Source organism: Vulpes vulpes, chromosome 14 (assembly GCF_048418805.1).
Source record: "Vulpes vulpes isolate BD-2025 chromosome 14, VulVul3, whole genome shotgun sequence".
NCBI lineage: Eukaryota > Metazoa > Chordata > Mammalia > Carnivora > Canidae > Vulpes > Vulpes vulpes.
In genome coordinates, this window is record NC_132793.1 from 22753757 (window position 1) to 22770715 (window position 16959).

General features: G+C 45.6%; 1 protein-coding gene across 2 annotated transcripts in view; it reads right to left on the reverse strand.

Moving 5' to 3' along the window:
• The window catches only part of EPB41L1 (erythrocyte membrane protein band 4.1 like 1), a 143669-nt gene extending 128243 nt beyond the window's left edge, over window positions 1-15426 (reverse strand). For both annotated transcript variants that reach the window (XM_072735945.1, XM_072735933.1), the window contains exon 1: window positions 14912-15426. In XM_072735945.1, the coding sequence (XP_072592046.1) occupies window positions 14912-14939 (28 nt within the window). In that variant the 5' untranslated portion in view covers window positions 14940-15426. The remainder of the gene's footprint in view (window positions 1-14911) is intronic.
• Between the last annotated feature and the right edge of the window lie 1533 nt (window positions 15427-16959).

Sequence of the window (16959 nt, forward strand, 5' to 3'; positions counted from 1 at the left end):
CCTACAATCCAGCAATCACACTACCTGGTATTTACCCAAAAGATACAAAAATACTAATTCACAGGAATACATGCACCTCAATGTTTATAGCAGCACTGTGTACAATAGCTAAATTATGGAAAAAGCCCAAATGTCCATCAACTGATGAGTGCATAAAGATATGTGGTATATATAATGGAATATTACTCAGCCATCAAAAAGAACGAAATCTTGCCATTTGCAATGATGTGGATGGAGCTAGAATATATTATACTAAGCAAAATTAGTCCAAGAATGACAAATACCATATGATTTCACTCATAGGCAGAATTTAAGAAACGAAATAAATGAATAAAGGGAAAAAAGAGAGAAGCAAAACAAGAAAAAGACTCTTAACAATAGAGAACTGATCATTACCAAAGGGGAGGTGGGGGATGGGTGAAATAGATGATGGAGATTAAGGAGCGCACTTGTTGTGATGAGCACTGGGTGTTGTATAGAAGTGTTGAATTACTATATTGTACACCTGAAACTAATATTGCACTGTAGGTTAACCAGCAGGAATTTTTTTTAAGATTTTATTTATTTATTCATGAAAGACACACAGAGAGAGGCAGAGCCAGAGGAAGAAGCAGGTTCCTGGCAAGGAGCCTGATGTGGGACTTGATCCCTGGACTGGGATCACGCCTTGAGCTGAAGGTAGGTGTTCAACCACTGAGCCACCCAGGCATCCCAACCAACAGGAATTTAAATAAACACTTTTTTAAAAAGAAAATACTCAACACATAAGTAGCAAAGCTAGTCCTCACCATCAACCTAATCAGCAAAATTTGATTTACTTTCTGCCAGAAGAGACTGGGTCTTCATTTGGAGGCTGAGCTAGAAACCAAGAGACCCTTCAAGTTGAAAAATGGACAAGTTCTGTTAGGAGGGAAAAGACAAGACCAATGTTGTGCTTCCAGACAACTTCAATCCTATATGTTCAGAACAAATCCTGTATGTTCAGAAGGAAGCAGAGGCCAGGAGGACCATTTAGGAACCATTGCAGTGGTCCAGGAGATAAAGTAGATAAGGGGACAGTGAGAATGAAAAACTAAGGACAGGTGTGTCATGAAAGAAGTGCTGACACAGTACTGGGAGTCAGGCGCCACAGGCTCTAATCCTGCCTCTGCTTTCAACATATCCTGCACTCTGGGGGTAAATCCCTCCCCTTCTACGGATTTTAATTTTCCCATCTCTGAAGTGCAGAATAATCCCCAAGTTCCTTCTAACTCTGGATTCTTTTGAGGGGAGCAAGATTATGAAGGATAACTAAGATAATGTATTAGCCTTTACAAGCTTCGAAGTAACAATATCATTGGTCTCATTACTATTGTTATTATTATTATAAAGGCAGCCTCCCCAGGACAGGGTGAAGAGATTAGTAGCAGAGGACAAGAAGTCAATGGACCGCATCTGTAGGTGGGGGAGTAGGGAGCAGGGCCTCTGATCTTTGGGGAGGGCCAGCTGACTACTCTACCCCTCCCCCAAGTTCTGTGAAGACAAACAGTGTTCCGTGTGTTGTCACCTCATGAATTGTTTCCTCATTCCTTTGAGCCACACTCTGTACTTGGCTAAAGGAAGCAATCAGTTCTAGGAAAAATCAGACTCTGTCTCCCACCTTTTAATGTTCACAAATGACACCTGGTGTGGTCTTTTCCTTACATAACAAGTATTATCATCTCATATGAAAACAACTAATATTACTGGGCACTATATGCCAAGCACATTACATAAGTTTCTCACCCTGGGAGGAAGCTATAATTATTGTGCCCATTTTATAGACAGGGATACCAAGGCTGGTGGAGATACACAATTTTCCCACAGTTGCACAGCTTATGAGGGGGGATTCTAATACAAGTCTGTATGCATTCAAGGCTGCAATCGTAAAGGCCTCCAGCATTTTACCCTGTTATCTTGCAACAATTTAGGGAGGAAGCCAAGGTCAGCACGGCCTCCAAATTTATAGCAGGGGCAACTGAAGTTCAGAGAGGTTAAGTTAAATCACTCTGACAAGTTAGTAAAGTCTTTCAATGTGCAGTTCAGCATTCTTTCCGGTTCCTCGTTCCTCTCCTCTGACCCAGCAGTGCTTTCCTCCTTCTTCTGTACCTTCCAAGGCCTCCCAGCTCTCCTAGGTCTCATGAGTAGGGACTTGCCCAGCTCACTTAAGAGAAGGACTTTTACTTGTCCTTTTCCCAGGGCAGGGAAAGGGAAAGATTTCTGAAAGGCAAAAGTTAATTCCCACCTCCTCCCCACCCCACCCCACCAGCTCACACACCCCAACCCAGGGCCCCGAGGTGACGGTGACGGGGTGAAGGCTTACAGGGTGAGTCACCACGCAGAGCTGAACTGCCAGTCACCGGAGCACCAGGTGCTAAGCTTAGTGCAGAGAGGTGGAAAAGTAGGCCAAGTGCTCTCATCCCCAGGAGCACCGCCCATTTCTAGCCTGTGCCCCCATCTTGTCTCATCCCCAAATGCTGCAAACATTTAGGAAACACTGTGTAAGGTCTGAGGGGGAGAGGGGTGGCAAAGGGACACATGAAAATACAAGTGCATCCCCACCCTTCAGAGGGGATAAGAGTGTGAGTACAAAGTAATCTATGCTTACAAAGAGTAATGGGGGGCACATGGTGATTCATTCCGAGGAAAGAAACTCACAAAGAGGTTGAGATTAGAGTGGAGCCTTAAAGAGTGAGGTGAACATGCAGAAGTGACAGAGGGGCACTCCAGGCAACAGGAATGCACATGCAGAAGCCCTAAAGCTTAAATACATTTGGACTCCATCAAGCAGGCAACAGGAAGCCACGGAGTACACTATGGCTTTGGAGAAAGACGGTCTGAGTTTGAATCCTACCTCTGCCCCTTCTCAGCTCTTTGACCTTGGACAAGTTACTTGATACCTTTGGTAGAGATATCATTGTTCCCATTGTTTGCTTTCCTCCTTCCAGAAAGATTATACATTCTAGCCAGTGGCCATGTGACTGGAGTACTCCCTCCGAGGAAGGAGTACACTCCCACATGAGGCTTGACCACAGGACTTACTTTGGACAATGAAATGTGGGCAGATGAGATTATACGCCAGTTCTAAGCAGAAACTTGAAGAGCCACTGCATGTTGCAGTTTAAAAGCATACAGTTTTATCTCTGCCATTGGAATGGCATGTCCTGGGTAGGGTCTGCACCCTCTGCCCAAATCCTAAAGTGAAAAAAACACACAGAGCAGAGCTCCAACCACCTCACAGCCACACCACAGCTACTGATGTTTAATGTGAGAGAGGAAACTTTGTAGATGTAAGATAGTGAGATTTGGGGGACTTTTCGTTACTTATGGCATCATGTGGCAAATGCTGTCTAGTATGTTCCCTATGGTGTGGGTGATTTTAGTAGTACCTACCTCATGGACAATTGTGAGGATTAAATAAGATTGCCTCATGAAAAATGTATAACCATTTCATCAAGGACTTAGAATGACATTACAAAATGATCACTCTGCCCACACATATAGAAAAAATTGATACAGGACAGAAATGACATTTACAAAAGAATAGCAAAGGATGTTGTGATGGGTTGAAAATTGTCTTCCCCCACCACACACACACACACACACACACACACACACACAGAATTCATGCCCACCCAGAACCTCAGAATATGACCTTTTTTGGATATAGGGTTTTTGCAGATGTGATTAGTTAGGGACCTCACGATTAATTCATTCTGGATTTAGAATGGGCCCCAAATCCAATGACTGGTGTCTTAATAAGAAGAAAAAGTATACAGACACCCAGAGAAGGTGGCAATCTGCAGGTGGAGGCAGGGACTAGAGCAATATGTCTAGAAGCCAAAGAATCTCCAAGGATGGCAGGTGACCAGCAGAAGCTAGGAGAAAAGCATGGGGTGTTACCTCCCCTAGAGCCTCCAGCAGGAACCAACCCCGCTGACATCTTGATTTTAGATTCTAGCCTCTTGAACTGTGAGAGAAGAAATTTCTCCTGTGTTAAGTCACCAGTTTGTGGTAATTTGTTGACAGCCCTAGGAAATGAATACTTTTGGATTACTTTTAAAATGATACTGAAAAAATAAAAAAAAATAAAAATAAATAAAATGATACTGAATAATTGGTTATTCATTTGGAAAAATTAAAATTGGATTCCTACCTCATGGCATACACAAAAATAATCTTCAGTTGGATTAAAGACCTAAAGTTGAAAAGCAAAACTTAAAAATCTTTAGAAACAACTAAAGATCATTCTCAGGACCTCAGGGTAGGGAAGGATTTCTTAAACAAGACACAAAAATCACAAATTGTATTAGTCTGTGTACTCCACAGAGGTAGAACCAATAGGATATTGATCGACTGATCGATTGAGAATAAGAAATTGGCTCATGTGGTCCTGGAGACTGACAATTCCCAAGATCTGCAGGTGGCAAGCTAGAAACCCAGGAGAGCCAATGGTATAAATTCTGGTCTGAGTCTGAGTCCAAAGGCAGGAGAAGAACAATGTCCCAGCTGGAAAACATCCAGGCAGAGAGAGCAAATTCTCCCTTACTCTGCCTTTTTGTTCCATTCAAGCCTTCAATGGACTGGATAACGCTGGGGAGGGCAATCTGCTTTACTCAGTCTACTAATTCAAATGTTAATCTCATCTAGAAACACTCTGGCAGACATACCTAGAATAACATCTAACCAAATATCTGGGTGCTCTGTGGCCCCGTCAAATTGGAACATAAAATTATTTTGGGTCATTCTCAAAAATATAATGTTGGTAGAAAAAAGTATATCACAGAGGATACAATTTACAAAATTTCTATAAAGCTTTAAACTATACAAAGCAATAGTATCTAGTGTTTGGGAATCCTCATACATCTAGTAAAAGTTATACAGACATTTATAGCCATGATAAACACCAGGATAAACTTCAGGATAGTAGATACCTCTGGATAGAGAGGGAGGGGAATGGAATCAAGGAGGGGTACATAGGAAGCTACAATTTTATCTCTAATAGTTTATTTCTTAAGCTGGGTAGTATGTACATGAGTGTGCACTAGGATACACTATAATTTTTCTCAAGATATAATTAACATACCATAAAATTCATCATTTCTAAGTGTGTAATTTAGTGGGGTTTTTTTGTTTATTCACAAGATTGTGCAACCATCACTACTGTAATTCCAGAACATTTTCATCACTCCAAAAGAAACCTCATATCCATTAACAGTCACTCCCCATTCCCCCCTCCTACCAGCCTGACAACCACTAATCCACTTTCTCCCTTTATGCATTCATATAAATGGATCATTCAGTATGTGGTCTTTTGTGGCTGGCTTCTTTCACTTAGCATAATGTTTTCAAGATTTATCCATGTTGTAGCATGACTCAGTATGTCATTCCTTTTACAGCTGAATTAAACTCCACTGTATATATATCCCACATTTTTGGTTATTGATTTTTCAGTTGATATTCATTTGGTTGGCTGTTTCCACTTGGCTATCACGAATAATGATACCATGAACTTTTATGTGCAAACTTTTGTGTAAACTTACGTTTTCATTTTTCTTGGGTGTATAGCTAGGAGTGGAACTGCTGGGTCATGTGATAACTACATTTAACTTTTTGAAGAACTTTCAAAGCAGTTTCACTATTGTACAACCTCACCAGCGATATTTGAGGTTGTTTGTTTGTTTGTTTGTTTTTAACAGATGTCTGCCTTTTTTTTTTTTTAAAGATTTTATTTATTTATTCATGAGAGACATAGAGAGAAGGCAGAGACATAGGCAGAGGGAGAAGTAGACTCCTCGCAGGAGCCCGATGTGGGACTCGATCCTGGAACTCCAGGATCACTCCCTGAGCCAAAGGCAGACACTCAACCACTGAGCTACCCAGGTGTCCCGATATTTGAGGGTTCAATTTCTCCACATCCTCGTCAACATTTGTTATTGCCTCTCTTTTTTATTATAGCCACCCTCGTGGCTCTGAAATGATATGCATTATGCTTTTTGGGGTACCTAAATTATTTTGTAATAGTTTTTACATTTACTACTTATAAAGGAAGACCACTGTTACAATTATTTTGTAACAATTTTTACATTTAGTATTTAATAAAGGAATTATTTTGTAATAATTTTTACATTTAGTATCTAATAAAGGAAGACCTCCACTCTCCTTTTAATAAAGGATGGCTGGTAATGAGGATGGACTGGTAGAAATAGAAGACCAGTAGGAGTGTACTACAGATGTTCCCCAGGGAGATGAGGCCTATCTTAGAAGGCCATGGCAGTGGTCATGGAGAGGGACAGGCTGGGATCCCAGCTAAGAGGCCAATAAAAATCTCAGAATGATTTCAGTTTAGAGGGGCAGGCATTATTCAGCCTACCACAGTTTCATTCATTATAGATTGGAAAAAATACTGATAGTTACTTGTAGGCTAATGTTCTCACAATAGGCAAGAGGTGGAAGTGTCCATCAATAGATGAATAGAATAACATATGGTAAATCCCTAGAAGGGAATACTATTCAGCTATTAAAAGGAATGAAATTCAGATATCTGCTACAACATGGATAAACCTTGAAGACATGACACTAAATGAAAGAAGTCAGACACACACAACAGGATAAATAGTGTATGATTCCACCTAGAATAAACAAATTAACAGAGACAAAAAGTGGACCAGAGGTTACCAGGAACTGAGAGGGAAGTCGTTAAAAAATTTCTGTTTGGGTTGACGAAAAAGTTATGGAAGTAGAGGTGATAGTTATACAACATTTGAATGTACTTAAATGCCACTGAACTGTACCCTTAAAATGGTTAAAAGAGTAAATTTTAGGTTCTGTATGTTTTACCACAATAAAAATAAGTCTGAATTCCAATAAATAAATAAATAAATAAATAAATAAATAAATAAATATGGATAACTGTATTTATTTTTTTAGCTTATCCAGGAATAATTACAATCAATTTCCTTCAGATACTCCTCACAGGATTTGTTTAGAATTTGCCTACCGTGTTGCTAATGCAATCCTTCCACATATTCCTAACACTTTGACTATGGTACATTAATTGATCATACCTTTGGCAGAGCAAAGAGCAGATGATGGGCAAATGTTCTTGGGGAAAAATGGAGGAGTCAAAATATTGTTTTATGGGCAGGTATAGAGCTCATAAAGGATTTATGTGGCTAAGAGCAGAGGAGAGATGTCAATTCTTTGCTTCTAATGAAGACAGAATCAGTAGATACTGCAACAGAAGAGACCTAGATTGGATAGCAGGAGTCCTCTCACCACTGTAGAATGAGACGACTGGGCCAGTAATTACTGAGACCCCCTCCAGCTCCAATAGTACCTAGCTCTGTTACTAAAAAATGAATAGGAATTCACACTTGCCCAGTGACTATGGTTTGTGTGGCACTGTGCCAAGTGCTTTTCAGTAGCGTATACAACCCTCATGACTCTGTATGGTTGGTATTACTACCCTCATTTTACATACAAGGAAATAAGAATCCAGATAACTTACATAATTTACTCATAGTTCCAGAGCTAAGAGGTAGCACAGCTGAGAACCAAGGCCTAGGATGTCCGACTCCAAACACACACGCTCCACACTAGGCTATACTATAGCATCCTCTTTTATAGAGAAATCTGGGTAGGGAGAGAGCTGACTCTGGGCTACAGGCTTGGGCTACCCCCAGCTCAAAAGCAGGAGCCTAAGGTCACTTGTTAAGATTGCTCCAAGCTGCTTCTCTCACACCAGGTCCAGAGACAGGGGCTGCAGATCCCACCACACTACAGAAATCTGGCTAGAAACTGTCCACCAATCTTCTGCCCTTATAAATCTCTGGAGCATCTATCTCCCAGATGAACTGGTTGTGGCCCTCGGAGGAGGAAAGGACAGTCCCTTTTGGCAGAAGTATGACCTCTAGCCTTTGCAGCTCTCTGACCTAGAATGGGCAGAACAACAACAACAACAACAACAAAACCAAGTGACAAGGTAAAGCACACCATTGTGTGTGAAGGATCTTGCACATGGGTTTTATCAGAAAATGTACTGGAATAATTTCCCATTAGTAGCTGGTCGGCTGGCCTCCAGTCCATTCTATTGGCTAATTCTCCCAAAGCACATTCCAATGAGGGGCCTGCTTCAGCTCAAGAGAGAAATCCAAACTCCTCAGCTTGGTATCTGAGACCCTTTGTGATTTGTCTCTTTCTATTTCCAGCTCCTACCAATCTTATGCAGACCTCTACCCTACTCACTGGTCCCCATTCATGCCTAACCTTTTTCCATGACAGGGGGCTATGGAAGCTGTGCCCAGTTCTGAATTCTCTTCATCGGGTAATAATCCTCCCCCACTTGCACAGGAGAACTCTTTGCTCTTCCCTCACAGAACCCTGTATCCTCCAATGGAATCCATCTTCCTGGCCACATGGATGAAATACCGGTTGGGAATGTTACGGAAGCTGACCCCCTTACAATTTTCTCTGGGACTCTCCTGCTGTAGGTAGCAGGGGAACCTGTCTTGCTCTGCTCTGATCTGTCAAAACTCTTATCTGGACTCTCCTAGGCCGCCTCGCACTTTCGAGCTTGTACTCTGGTTATTCTTACATTCTCTGCAAGATTGCCTCAGCCTCGCCTTCTCCAAGTGCTCCACTTCTTTTCTTTCCTTTTTTAAATATTTTATTTTTTTATTCATGAGAGACACACAGAGAAAGAGAGGCAGAGACACAGGCAGAGGGAGAAGCAGGCTCCATGCAGGGAGCCTGATGAGGGACTCGATCCCGGGACTCCAGGATCATGCCCTGGGTCAAAGGCAAATGCTAAACGGCTGAGCCACCCAGGGATCCCTGCTCCACTATTTTTCAAGTGTTCAATTTGAACAGGTATTTCCTGACTACCTCTTCTGTGCAGACATTGTGCTATGCTCTGGAGATAGAGTTGGATGAGACATCGTCCCTTACTGAATGGATGGATGAATGAAAACAGTTCTTGGACCTCACCCAGTTTATCATAGGCCATTTGGGCCACAGAAAATAGTAAATATAAAGACCAAAGTCATTAGCCTGGCATTCAAGATCTTCTCCATCCAGTTTGAGTGTTGTGCCCCCACCACATACACACTTAACTCCAGCCAGACTGACCTATATGTTGTCCTAGAATAGCCTGAGATGTCCCCACATGTGTGTATTGGCCTAGGCTATGGTCTTCTCCCACAGTCTCTTCCTGTTTTTCTCTCCCATGTGTATTTTCCCCTTCCCCATCTCATGGGCCTCCTTTCTCTCACTTTTAGCTCCTCTCCCTTCTACTCCCCCTCTTTCATCCCCTCTCCTTTCCTTTTTCCGCTCAGCTATTGCTGAGCTCTCTTTTAATGTTCCCCCCTTCCACTCTTACCTCTTAATTTACCTCTCCCTTTTGTTTCCTGACCCCCTTCCTGCTCTATGCACAGCCCCTTCCTCTGGGCGGCAAAAAATGGGATAAGACAAATCTAAATCAAACAGCTTCTAGATCTCATCATACGAAGCCCTCAAAGTCAGGTGGAAGGGAGAGGGGGAGAAACGGAGGGCAGAGGAGATCCTGGAGGCAGAGAAGAGGCTGCCTAGCGACTGCTGGTGAATCAACAGGGAGCATCATGTCAGTTACCCACCTCCAACCCACCCCCAGCCCTTCCCTTTTCTCCCTGTGATCATAGAATGATGAAAAGTAAGAACTGCAAAAACTCTTGACATCCATCTACTTTGCCTCCCTTTTTTGCAGCCAAGAAAGTGAGGCACAGCTAGGGAAACAGAGGCACAGAAAAGGGAAACACTAGCTAATTTCACCAAGCAAGTCAGTGGCTCAGCAGACGCTGGAGTCCCAGGTCTCCTGTCCCCCAGAACAGTGGGTGTCCTTTCACTAGTACCACACTCTCTTCCACCCTGTAGTCCCTCCCCCTGGTCTCCTCCCAACCAGGTTTGGGATTACATCTAAGGATTCTCAATCTCCCCTCCCTCCCCTGCTCCCACCTGAAGTGAGTGTAAGATCCAGTGAACTAGGGGCAGAAGGGACAGATCACTTCAGAAGGTCCAGCCCTAAATCCCAGGGGCATATTCGGTGGTGGCGGGATGGTGAAGTGTTAATCTGGCCTATAGGGAGATCCCACTCCTCCTTGGAGAGCTCCATTATAAGCAGCCTCTTCCCTTTCCTCCTAAGAGATGCTCTTTTAGACAGGACCCTTGTCACCCACCCAGCTTAGCTTGCCACCTAGAGGCCCTACCTCACTCTGCCAACTCTCAGCCATGGACTTCAAACAGGCCACCCAGGCACAGGATGGTCCATGGCTGCCAGTGGGGGTAGCTAGAGGTTGGTGGGGGGCGGGGTGTTCCAAAGGCTCCACTTTCAGTCCTTCTCCTCTGCTCCACAAAGGGCCACTGTCTGAGCACAGAGGGACCCTGGAGGGAGGCCTCCCAAGGTGCTGAGCAACAGGGCTGGGTTTCATCATGCTGGGCCTCCAGGCCAAGTAAACATCAGGGTGGAAACAGGCTCAGCAGTTCATTCTCTCAGACAGGATCCTGGCTTCAGGAGGACTCAGTGGCATCCTCACCCAGGGCTTCCCTGAGAAAATGAAGGCCAAGGTCATTTGCCCAATTTTCTCCAGAATTGGAGAGGCAGGATGGGGAACCAGCTCTAGCCTACCTGGTCCACTTACCATTGCTCAAGGAGCACCCTATTCCCCTCTTAAGAAGTGCAAGTTTTACAAAGAAATTTTTAATCAGTTAAGGAGGAGAGAGCTCTGTGAGCATGGGTAATCAGAAAAGATTTCCTGGAGGAAGTACCACTTAGGTGTGATTCTGCTTCTATGCATAGGTAGAATCTGTGCATAGGTGGAATCCACAAATGGACAGGAAGGAGAAATCCATTTCAGGCGGAGAACACAGCACTGAGAAGTTGTGGTGTTTGAAAAGCAGGAGCATTTGGGGTCAATGAAGAGACCTGTCCGACAAGGGTAGAGGATTCACATTGGAGAAGGTGGAAAATAAAGTTGGCAGGTTTGGTTGAAAGTTAAACAATGACCAGTCTGAAGAGCCAGGTTGAGGTGTCATGACATTTTCTGAGCAGAACAGTGATGTGCTGAAAGCAGAATTTCAGAAAGCGTAGGCTTGTGACGTTTTGAAAGAGTCCCTACATCGACCCCCAATCCTCTGGATAACTCGAGCTGATTATGGAATCTCTCTGGGGCTTGGCTTCCTCATCTTTCGAATAAAAGGGTTATACCAGAGAATCCTAAAGCCGCTTTTCATCTCAAAATGCAAGAGTTCTCTGATGGGGCGACAAGGACTGAATGAAAGGAGGAGAGGAGAGGCTGTGGCCACATGCCAGATAACTCTGGGCTGCATTTCTGCAATGAATCATCCCCCGCAGAGCTGTGGAATGGCCATCATCACTACCTCCGCTGCCAGGCACTCTGCGGAGTACTTCCCACTTTTTTAAAACTTCATTTTTTTGTGAATAGGAAATGCATATACACATTGCAAATTTTAAGTCATAAAAAGATATATGTATGGTAAAAATAAGTTTCCCTCCTTTCTCTATTTTCAGCCATCCATTTCTTTCCCCACTGCTGCCAGTCTCCTATGTATCCTTCCAGAGATAACCTATACATAGATAAAGATTCTATGAAGTCTTTTTCTTTTACACAGATGGGAGCATACTGGACACACTTCTGCACTTGTTTTTTTTTTTTTTTTTAACTTGGAAATTCAGGAGATCTTTTCATATGAAAATATAAAAAGCTGCCTTGTTCTTTATATGGCAGACCATGATTTATTAAATTAGCCCCTATGGATATATATATATAGAGTGTTTCTTTTTCATCCTAAACAATGCATCGATGAATATCCTGAACATACATCATTCAGCTTATGCTGGAACAGGTCCACAGGATATATTCCTAGAATGGAAATTATATGCTAAGCTTTTCATATAACTTAACACAACAATAATTTAAAGCAATTAAATTAATCTTGCAAATAAGAATTGAGGCACAGAAAGATTCATTGACTTGTTCAAAATCACACAGCTCTTATGTACTAGAGTTGAAATTCCAACATAGTCAGTCTAACACGAGAGCCCACAGGCTCAATCATTCCACTAGTGCTTCTCAAACTTTAGCACACATTCACATCAGGGCTTGTTAAAACAGGAGATTCAGTTCATCTCTGGGGGAGCGGGCAAGAATTTGTATTTCTAACAAGTTCCTAGGTGATCACTCTGTGAGAACCACACTATACTAGCTCTCCCACCTTCAGCCATGCAGGTTGTCCAATAAGAAAGCAGTTGGAACTCAGCACCTGGCCCTGATATGATCAGAGTTGAAGGGCATAAATCTAAGCTCCATGAGGGGAGGGTGAGAGCCCAGCACAATTCCTGGTACTCACTAGTACTCAATAAATACTGCATGTTTGTGTCTTTCCAAGATTCATATGTTGAAGTCCTGTCCCCCCCTCCAAGGTGATGGTATTTAGAGATGGAGCCTTTGGGAGGTAATTACTTTTAGAGGAGGTTATGAGGGTGGGGCCCCTCATGATAGGATTAGTGTCCTTAAAAGAAGGAGAGACCAGAGCTCTCTCTTTCTCTACTATGTGAGGACAATGCAAAAAGACAGCTGCTGCCTGCAGTCCAGGAAAAGGGCCTCACCAGGAGCAAAGTCAGCCTGTACCTTGATCTTGAACTTTCCAACCTCCAAAACTTGGAGAAATAAATATCTGTTTGTTTGTTTTTTTAATCCCCCCCAGCCTCCAGGCTATGGTATTTTGCTACAGTAGCCCAAGCTGACTAAAATCAAGCACTTGGGAATGCAGCTGTTTATTTCCTCCCATTCCTCATTTTGCTTATAATGAAATCAATGAGGCAGCCAGGCCTTTGTTATTTACAGGAAGGCAGCATCTCAGAATGCTAGAGCTCATCAAAATAAGCTAACTCAAATGCTCCTATTTATTATTATTAATAACAATAAATCATAGCACACCCATGCTATTGACATGCTTACTTTTCAAAAACAATTATTATTGATTCCCTCTAAGCTAATCCCCTGTGTTTCCTTCTCCCTTATTCTGATACACAGCCTCTTTCATTCCATGTGGTTGATGTGGCCGGTCCACCCCGCCACACACAAACTATGAGAAAGACCTAAAGTCAGGAAGCAGTCTGAGGTCTGTGGGAGACCCCTTCTGCAGAGTAAGGCACTGACAAAGATATCTCACAAACGTGGACAAAGTTTTCAGGATCATGTATTGTGGCCCCGAGGCACCGAAATACCAGCCCAACTCCTCAAGGTGCTGTGACTGTTATAGAACTTGATCCCTGGACTCAGGGGCCTTGAGGACCCTGCAGCTTCTTCTAGCTGCTCCCTCCTGGCCTTGAGTCCTGCTTCTGCCACAGGCCTCTGTCCTGGGCTCCTTCCCCTGTTGGTGCCCTGGCTTTGGACCCCACACCCCAAAGCCCAGACTTGTAGCCGGAAATGTCTAGGCCTCAGGCCTCTGGACAAGCCATCCCTCTCTACCACCACCACCAAGAAGCCACTGCTTGGGCAGCTGGAGTGAAGGTGGCCTTAAGTCAGGGAGAAAATTTCAGGCGCCAAGGCAGCGCAGCCGGTTGGCCAGTTGCGTGGCAGGCGGCCAGTGTGATTCAGCCACATCTGTGGAATGCGGGGAGGTCGGCCCCCACAGCGGGCAGACAGGTGGGGTCCGGCACAGCCTCTCTCGAGCTGCCGAGGCCCGAGGCACACGGGCGGCCAGGAAAGGACCGTCAGGCTGACGCAGTGACCCGGAAACCCGGTCCCTGGGACGCAGTTAGACTCAGATGGTGGGGAGAATCAGCCGGCCGCGCAAAGTCAGACGCGCAGACGTGGTCAGCCCACACGTCGGGCGTCGGGCGGGGGGATCCAACCTTCCAGATGCCCAGTCAGGCCGGCTCACCAGACACCAGGCTGTGGTGAGGCCCGCTGGGTCAGGGCGGTCAGCAAGTCTCCCGAGGCCAGACCTGAGCCAGCGGCCGGCAGCAGCGCTCAGGCCCAGGTGCAGTCACAACCCGCCGGCTGAGCCTCCGGGCAGATAGATGCGGCCCAACCGCTGCACGGGGGGACAGGTCAGTCAGACACAGTTGAGCACAGACGGGGTCTGGGCAGCCAGACTCAGTCAGTCACGCCCTGTCAGGCCCCGAAGCCAGCAGCCAGGTATGGGCAGTCAGTCAGCTGTGGTCAAGCAGACAGATCACACCCTGCCTGCTGGGCCCTCAGGCACCCATGAAATCCGGGCGCCGTCAGACACAGCCAGACACACGGATTATCAGGTAGTGATGGCGTCTGCAGTCAGTCAGACACAGTCGTCCGTCAGAGGCAGCTCGGGGGAGGGGCACTGCCTGGAATCAGCCGGAGCGCCACAACTGCCGCGGGATCTCGGGACCGAGGCTCCTCGTTCGGGGCGGAGCCTCGGGCGGGGGCGGGGCTCCGTTCTGGGGCCGGCCGCGGGCCCGCCGCTCTCCCTCACCGCAGCCTCCGGGCGTCGCCATGGCAGCCGTGGACCCGCCCGGTCGCTCTGCCCCTCTCCCCCGCCGCGCCCCCGTAGCTGGTGGGAGAAGGGGGAGTGGAGCTCCCCGGGCGACGAGCGCGTTTGGGAGTCTCCGCGGCGGGCTCGGCCCTTTGTGACCGCCTCGTACCGAGGGGGATGACTGGGAGGCGGGGGACGACTCACGTCAGGCTCCACAGCGGCAGAACCCCAGAACCTCCGGACCCCGGCTCCTCGCCTCCGCGCCATAACCTAACGTGCTCCTCGGGAGGAATCGCACTACCAGAGGAGCGAGTCAGAAGAGAACCGGCCCGCGCAGTGACGTGCTTCCCTGGGCTCAGTGGGGACGAGGGCGAACACTTACCCGAACCAAGCACTGATGGCAGCTTCATGGGCACTAATTCACTTGAGCCTCATACTTTTTCTTTGACGTTCTATACAGATTTCCTTTTTCACAGCAGGAAGCCGAAGCACAGGAGGGTTTGTGACCAGGGTCAGTGGGCTGTGGTGGAACCAGATGAGGGAAGGTGGATGGGAGCCCAGGCAGTCTAGCTCTGGGCCCTCAACACAGCCCGGGGCCCTCTCTTTGTGACCTCGGAGGGCAGAGCATGAATTCCCATCAGCAGGCCTCCCTGGTCTGCTTCAGGATGCCCAACCATATCTATGCTGAGCCCTGCAGCATGAAGGTCCTGCTGGAATCTCTGCTTCAAGGACTCAGAATAAGGAGCTATCAAAACCAGGAACCTGGCCAAACCAGGGAACAAGCTATGGGTCTGTCTCATCCAGTTGGGAGAAGAGGAAGCCTGTGAGATCTGAGAAGCCAGGGCCAAGGGGAATCCTATGAGCATGCTTCAGAGCTTCAAATCAAATTCCAGCAGTGTGAGCCAGGAGTTAGAAACGCATCATGGGTCATAAAGTCAAATGCCTACAAGGGCTAGAAAGGTAATGAAAGTCATGAAAACAATTCAACTGATCAGATTGGCAAACCGTCCCCATCTAAAGGGGGCACTGCCTCTTGGCTCCTGCCCACTGTGTTCTCAGGCACTTGCTGTCTTCTAGTTGGGTGCCATTGACTAAGTCAATTAACATCAAGTCTCAGTTTCTCCATCTGTATAACAGGAAGGAAAATTTGGCTTTATTTCACAGGATAAAATTTTATGGAGATCAAACACATTTTTGTATGTAGAAAATATTTTGTAAGCTGTGACATTACTCTATATAGTGGAGGGAGAACAAACAGGAGGTTGACTAAACACTGATTCAGACTTTGTTAGACTGCTCCACAATCTACAAGTTCTGACTGCATTCCTCTAATGCAGGGCTTAGCATCCCTCTTGTACAAAATATGAGAATGCAGGGCACCTGGGTAGCTCAGTCGGTTAAGCATCTGCCTTCAGCTCAGGATCCTTCAGGGTCCTTTATGATCTCAGGGTCCTGGGATCCAGCTCCTTGCTCAGTGGGGAATCTGCTTCTCCCTCTCCCTCTGCCCCTCCTGCTCATGCTCACTTGCACACACACTCTCTCTCAAATAAATAATCTAAAAAGAAAATGTAAATGCCCTTCAAGGAGTATGTTGACTTACCCAAGGCCACAAGTTTGTGCATGATGGAGCCAGATTTAGAATTTAGATTTTCTGACTCCTAAGACCAGTCTCTTGTGCCCATTATTTTGCAAGGTGTGGCTTGGGTCCCACTAGTCACACCAAGATGGTTTCAGGTGGGCCCCAGATGAACATTTTCTAAATAGTTATATAGCTTTTGTTATTTTTCACATTAGAGGAGGCTTATTGATACTACAGAAGTTCTAAAATTCACATAGGTAGCCTGTAATAGGCTGAATAATGGCCATCAAAGAAATAAAGACCTAATCCCTGGAATCTACAGAGGTTACCTTATTTGGGAAAAGGATCTTTGCAGATGTGATTAAGGATGTTGAGATGAGGTCATCCAGGATTATCCTAGTGGGCACTAGATGCTATCACAAGTAACCTTATAAGAGAGAGGCAGAGGGAGATTAGACAGACACATGGAGAAGAGGACAGCCAATACAACTGTGGAGACAGAGACTGGAGTGATGCAGCCACCAGAAGGTGGAAGAGCCTACGGAGGGAGCACGGCCCTCTTAACACCTTGATGTTAGCCCAATAAGACTAAGGTTGAACTTCTGGCTTCCAGAACTATGAGAGAATGCATTTCTATTGTTTTAAGCTACCAGCTTAGTGATAATTTGTTATAGCAGCCACAGGAAACAAATGCACAGCTCTACCTGGCTTAAAATTCATGTCCCAGGGGTACACGAGTGGCTCAGTTGGTTAAGTGCCCGACTCTTGATTTCTGCTCAGGTCATAATCTCAGGGTTGTGAGATCAAGCCCCATGTCAGGCACTGTGGGCACAGAACCTGCCTAAGATTCT